The sequence below is a fragment of the Cryptomeria japonica genome, chromosome 4 (assembly GCF_030272615.1).
Source record: "Cryptomeria japonica chromosome 4, Sugi_1.0, whole genome shotgun sequence".
NCBI classification, from domain to species: domain Eukaryota; kingdom Viridiplantae; phylum Streptophyta; class Pinopsida; order Cupressales; family Cupressaceae; genus Cryptomeria; species Cryptomeria japonica.
The window spans coordinates 141,856,098-141,863,292 of NC_081408.1; the positions used below are offsets into that span (position 1 = coordinate 141,856,098).

The window sequence follows — 7,195 nt, forward strand, 5'->3', positions numbered from 1 at the left end:
TGTCATAATTCTATGAATGTCTCTACTTATTGCATGATTCATTTCTCCTCATAAATTAATTTTTCCCAAACTTTAAGCATACCTTAGAACTCGTTTAACAGGGTATATCTCTAAGTAGAATATTACCCATGAGCTTATATGACCATTAAAGTGTAAACAGTGTGACAAGACTAGCTTAGACCAAGATGAAAATATTAATCTACGTGTCTGAAATTTCAAATCGTAGATTTGCTCACTGAGATTATATCTTTTTTCCTAGATACTTATGTCATACTCTGCTAATTTAAACACAAGAACAACCCAAGCAAGAGCCCATTTCATTTCAAACCATTTGAATACTAATTACAAATTATTTATTTCATATCTATTTTTAAGTGTTTTTTAAACCTTTTAATACCATCCTCTTATAATGGCCCAACAAATGGCTATCTAGTCATGAGGATACACCATGACATCCATGGCTAGATGCTACATAACTAAAGTTTTGACTTTTCATTGATGAAGACTACTGTTATTTGTTTGAGGTGATGGCACAATGAACAAGCTACTAACCATCTTCATTGATGAGATATCAAAACTTCCATTATGTAGCATCTAGTTCTGTATGAATTATTACATCGCGATGGTTGGATAGTCATTTTTGTTTGAACTTTGGTGACCAAAACAACAATAATAACACCACTTAACTAATAAACTATTGGAAGAAACCCCTTTATTTCATAAATTTTATGAAAATAAATTGTTTTTAATAATTGATATATTATTTTATTTCTTAAAATACATTTAAAAAATTTAATTACTTTATATTTATACCTTTGAAAAAAAAAAAATAAAGAAATTAATTATGTTGCAATGATAATATGGGGATTGAAATCTTTTGTAAATAGAATCCGCTATTTTCTTAAGGATAAGAATAAAAACAAATATACAATAAATATATGATGATATGATAATAAAATAATATAAATTTAATCTTGCTATATATATTTTTTTCCTTTTTATAAAGAGTTAGAAATATTAAAATGTGATAATGTAATAATAAAAATATATTAAAATGTAATAATATAATCATATAATAATGTAATATTGATTACAATATCATAATATAAGAATAATTTAATATGTATTACAATATAATAACTTCTATGTGAAATAATGAACCAAAACAATAGTTAATTATAACTAGTACATATATATAAATAGATAATTAAATAGATTAAAAAAAGACACAAAGACCGTGTTTGGTAATATATTTATAAAATTATTAAATATTTCAATTTAAGCTCAAAGGTGTAATAAGATGATAGTAGCAAGATAAGAACAAAAAATGTTTTTATTTGCATTTTTAATGTGTGGAGGCATTCTTCATTGGGTGAAGTGTATGACTTCAATACGTAGACATAATCTTTTCAAAATAAACACCACATAAAAATAAACAAATAAATAAAATTAATAAGTTTTAGATAGATATATAAATATAAAATAAAAATTAATACATTTAAAAAAAATTAATCTACCATTTCATTTCATAATTACAATGTATATAATTTTATTTTTTTCAAAATTGTTATTAGAAAATAATTAATTCAATTAAAAAACTATATTTAATATTTTTTGAATAATGATAAAAAATTTAAAATTTAAATATAAAAAATAGATGTAAATAATGAAATTTTATAAATTAAAATAAAAAAATTGTATTAAAAATAAAATCAATATAGATACATTAAAATTTAAATGTTTTTGTACTGTATATAAATTAAAGTAAAATTAAATATTTTTAAGGTAAATATAAGATCTCTTGTCATTTAAGATATCTAAACTAATATTTATTTATAATTACAATTGAATATTTAAAGATTGATGTCTAAAATATAAGATAAGTTTTGTATTTATTTATATTTACACTTATTTTTAAATATTAATAACTAATGTAAATACTGTTAAATTGAATACAAAAGATAAAAAGTTGTTAAGATATAGATCCTTCTATCTTTAACACAAACAATAACACGAAATTTGTCAAAAATTACATATTATGATCAGCCAAATTAACTGCTATTTCGAAAATTTTCAAAAAAATCAATAACATACATATTATAACCTCATTTTGTAGTCACTTTAACCCCGTATGTAGCAAACATATCGTATAAATTCGGTAAAATATGTTTCGATGAATAGTATGTCGTTGACTGTCTTATATATCGAAAAGAATCGAGGAGAAGCTCAGTTATTAATTTTCTTTACCGCTCAAAAGCAATTGCAATTTTAGAATACGAATAAAAAACACAGCAATCTTTTAATTCAACTTTCTCCCAAAATAATTAGCATTCTGGGTGCTCAATCATTGATCCGACATAATTTTAATCACAGCTGGTGGGATTCATGGATGGTTGAGTTACACATTCACAAATAACTGCCTCTCCTTATTTTGGTTTTTCAGAAAGCAATAGAAACAGTAAATTCAATAAGGCCATGAAAACGATATTATTTTCAGGGTAGCAGAAGAGATCGCTAGTTGGGGACACGGCACTGTTTCCTGATCTCTCCCTGCGATCCTGTCAAAACGTCAATCGCACCCATCTTTACCATTGCCCTTCCAAAGTTTTTCCTCCAAATTGTGGGATACTTGGCGTTAATCTTCACCAGTCTGGAGGTTGCATCGTTTGTCATCAACGTCTGATCGGACTTGAGCAATCCACGCTTGACCTGCAAATCTACGTAGTATTTCACATCCAGATTAGTGGGAGACAGAGGATCCAATGGAACAACAACACTAGAGGAAGAGGATGAAGCGGGGCATTTAGCCTTCAGCTGAAGAGCATAGCGAGGATCCATGGATGGATCCTGAACACCCCTGCCGCTGAAGTTGTACATACGATCTGCAGTGAATGAGGAACAATGAGAAACCCCAATTGAATGGGCACCTGCGTTGACAACAGTATTTCATATTAGATTAGATCTGCAAGTTATTTAATAGATCAAACCAAGCATTAATCCAAATATGAATACAGGTTGTTTACCTGAGAGAGTTACCATTTCGTCCTGTGACAATTGTTTCGACGCAAAGAGTTGTGTCAACTGGTTAACATCAAATGAGGGAGGAGGAAGATTCCCAGGGATGTCTGACGCGCGCGATACTCTTCCATCTCTTCGACCTCCTTCAACAGCCCAATATAATCCACCTGCCTGCATATCCATTCATGTCACCTGGTTAGATAAACTTTCTGATGCTTCTAACATAGCTCAATCTTAATGTTACTTACTTGTTGGGCACTATCTCTTGCAGCGAATGCCACTATGTCAGCACAAGAAACCACTCCTGGGCACTCGGCCTCTATTCTAGATTTTGCTGAATCAATGATGTCAAAGCCCGAAAGGCTTGGATTGTTTGCAGGCGAATCCTTCTCTGCTGAATTCCCTGTCGTGGAATCAATGAGGATTGATCCGTCGCAACCCTGCAATTCATTACCCATTAGGGTTGTGAGTAACAAATGATTTATCACTAAAGGATATAATTGAAGGATAAAATTCAAGGTGACAAGAATACTTACTCTTACAAAGCAATCATGGAAATGCATCCTTATGAGAGCAGCTGCTACACCAGGATTTCCTTTAATAGCATTTTCCACAGTTTTACTAACAATTTCCTCTGCTCGGGGGCATGCATGACGATAATAACCTATGCTTAAGCCATCCCCATTAACAATAGCAGATGAAAGAAATATGGCCAAAGGAATAAAGAAAGCAAGGAATTCCATTTTCCTTGCAAAGTGTGGGGATTATATCCTATGAGAGCAGAGAGTGATAAAAAACACTTCAGGCTTTGTTCTTAGGAGAGAAGCATGCTTATTTAAAGCCACATTTGCAACTCGATTTTAATCACAATGCACTTCAGATTATAGAATTTGACACAACTACTCTTTAATGTCTATCTTCTATCTTCTATCTTTTGAGTATTTAAATCTACAGACCTGGCCTATCATTGCACGAGAGGCTAATAAATGTTTAATAGACTAATTTATTAAAATTCCATTATATGAGTACAAAACCATTCCCGTAGCCAGCGTAGAGTGGTCTACTTGCACTCAACTAACATCTGACCTAATACCCTCACGTTCTAATTGACTTTTGCCGACATAATAACCTGTGCCATATAAAACGTGACGAGGAAGTCTGATGCCATGCGTCTTATGCGGTACTTCCAGTTTGCAACTTGCATTAGGGTTTCAATGTCTTTATCGACATTATCAAAAAAATATTTAGAATTAATATAAATGTTTTATATAAATGTTTTATGGTGGACTAAGATTATATATATATGAAACGCATAATCAAGATTTCTAAAATTGATCGAATGTGTTTCCGAAATGGTGGAAATATATATTACATTTTACAATTTTAATATTTCTAAATGACACAAACCATTAGTAAAACCAGAGAGGATTTCTTAAGTTGGTCAAATCTTACCATTTCCAAATATATAGCACTAGATTAGGAAGAAGAGAATAAGTGTCCTTCGATTAATTTGTCGAGACAATGCACAAAGATTGAGGTGAGCTCTTTGGTTAATACACCATGAGACCCTTCTAACCAATGTTTTCTGAACTCAATTTCATTTTGATTTATTATTGAGTGTATAAGTGCAATGGTAAAAATCATAGAGATATTCAAGTTTTCCTTTAGTTTTTTAACATATAAAGTAATAGTTATTAGTTTCTATTATGGAGTTATTGTAAAGATATTATGAACTAGCTTATATATATTTGATTTTTATCACATATATAATACGTGGAGAGATATCCTTCTGGAGATGCCTATTAGAATTTAGGTTACATGATAAAAATAGGTGCTTCAAGAAGGATATCTCTTGGCGTATTGTGTGTGTGATAAAAATCAAATATATATACGCTAATAGCAATCACGGTGCAACATGGAAGACATTAAAAATTTCAATATATAACTCTATAATATTGTATTAATAAGTTTTATTGTAAAAATATATGATATGATCATTATATTATTATTGTTTTCTATTTTTTTTATGTAATAATATTATAATATAATATTGCTATTAATTTATATTGTTTTGATTATTATAATATTATTTATAATTTATTGAAAATAATATTTATAATACAAATTTGAAATATTTTAAATGTATTATAGTAGTGTTTTAAATTGTTTTTAGTTATAATATTACTTTTATAAAGTTGTATAATATTTTTAATATATGTTGTTTTTAAGTATATAGTATATTGGATCAGGGTTAGGGTTTAGATCTTGATTAGAGTTAGGGTTAGGATTATGGTTAGGGCTAGGGCTATGGTTACAATTAGGATTATGATCATGATATAATAACAGTTATGATGGGTTTTAGTTGAATATTAGTGTTAGGGTTAGAGATAATATCATGGTCAGTATTAGTTGTTAGTTTCTGGAATAGAACTATTTCAAAGGATATTCCGAATAAGTTACATTTTTTTTTATAAAAAAATTTGATTCAAAATATTTTGGCCACTTTTGATTTGTGTTGCAGATGAATGGAAAATGCATTCTTTCATACCAAAGCAAGAGAACACACCATTACTGAATTGCCTGGAATATTGTCAAGTAGATGCAGTTAAACGCTAACAACATCTCTATGAGCTCCAATTTAACTGATTTTGTAACATATTCCATGTAAATGTTAGGTGGAAGTAAATATTGTTCTTAGATGCCCTTTTCAATATGACACATGTCGAGTGTGGATTGCACAAAACCCACATAAGCCTATAGTGACCAATGGGCCCATGATCAATAATTATGGTCGTGTTAATGCTTGTTAGCAATTAATTATATATTTGGCTATCCTTTTAGGTCTACAAAAGTATAACAAAATGAACCCATTGGCAGGTTGTAGGAGATACCATATTGGCAAGATGGGTATCTTCAAAAGTGAATCCCCAAACTCTAGTTTTCTTTTGTAGCGGTTCATTTAGCCACTGCAATAGTCAAGTAATGTAACAACTTGTTAGGTTGGTACAAAATACTTGACAAGATCATGACAAGATTTGAATTGATTAGAGGAAAGTTAAATAAAATATTTATTTTTGATATAGGTTCTAAAATCCAAAATAATTGGAGAAGAGATAATAATAGGATAATGAAGAAGATTTTGGAAGTCAAGTATGTAAAGCTCATAGTTCACTCCCATCCTCTAAGAGACATTAAATATTGGTTTTTTTTTGCAAGATAAATAGGGGAATATAAATTATTTAGTTCTTCTCAACAATGGATTAACCTAGGAAGTATTCAAGGAAGTAAAATTTGGTGACTCTTGTACATTACCTTTGTTTTAGTCAAATCTAAAATTATTGCTTAAGCTTCAGGTTTAGTAACTAATTTAAAACAATGTAAAAATACCACTTAAATGAATTTTAAAAAGTGGAGAGAGACATCGATAACTCGGATGTGGCTTATAATTATTAAAGGTGGTGTTATGAGATCAATGCCAATATTTGTATCAAGGCTTTTCAAAGTGCATTTAAATCCTGTGAAGCATATTTAGAGGCAAAGCAAATAAAACAATGTCAAATGTCTCTTGATTTGGCTAGGAAAGCCAATATTGGCTTTCCATATCATCCCAAGAGTGGAGATTCATTGAGGCTCTAGAAAAAAAATCACATGGAGTCCAAATGCTTCAATTGTAAAAATATAGGGGTCAACCCAAGGAAATTTTGCAAGGAGGAGACCCTAAATCTAGATGGGTGAAGATCACAAGAGATTATGCTAATTGAAATAATGATCATCCTTAAAGCTAGAGCTAATCATGAGAGCTAGTGCTTAATGGCTTCTACGCACACAAAATGCTTTTGGCCATAAAAGTGCCTTTGAAGTGTATAGATCTTTCACCACCATATGGGTTTGAAAACTAATATCTTTCCAAGAATGTTGTCTGACATGATAACCTGAAGAAATGTAACGCATGAGAAGAATTTTCCAAGCTTGATTACCACAAATGACACAAATCATCTATTCAGCACAAAAAACCATGCCTTCCTATTGGGTAGAAAGAAGCTCATGGCCACCAAAATCACGTGGGAGACAAAGTTACTCCCAAAAGAATCTATGAGAACCCATGTGTTCTTTAGAAGAGGCCCACAATAAATCTCTTAAAATATTTTCAAGCTTCAAATAAGAATCTTTTGACAAA

At 30.2% G+C, this 7,195-nt stretch overlaps 1 protein-coding gene across 1 annotated transcript; it reads right to left on the reverse strand.

Annotated features, from left to right (window-relative positions):
- Positions 1–2,514: 2,514 nt before the first annotated feature.
- On the reverse strand, positions 2,515–3,761 carry LOC131074074 (peroxidase 5-like). The gene is made up of 4 exons (XM_059218925.1): positions 3,555–3,761; positions 3,267–3,458; positions 3,024–3,189; positions 2,515–2,927 (listed from the first exon to the last, which is right to left on the reverse strand). Exons 1-4 carry the CDS (start codon positions 3,759–3,761, stop codon positions 2,515–2,517), a joined length of 978 nt encoding a protein of 325 aa, XP_059074908.1.
- Positions 3,762–7,195: the final 3,434 nt, after the last annotated feature.

Excerpts from the sequence above, each read along its gene's own strand:
- LOC131074074 (XM_059218925.1), bottom strand. The coding sequence starts at position 3,761 with ATGGAATTCCTTGCTTTCTTTATTCCTTTGGCCATATTTCTTTCATCT. Across the intron at positions 3,459-3,554 it reads TCCATGATTGCTTTGTAAGA|GGTTGCGACGGATCAATCCT; the intron begins GTAAGTATTCTT and ends AATGAATTGCAG. Across the intron at positions 2,928-3,023 it reads CGAAATGGTAACTCTCTCAG|GTGCCCATTCAATTGGGGTT; the intron begins GTAAACAACCTG and ends TTGTCAACGCAG.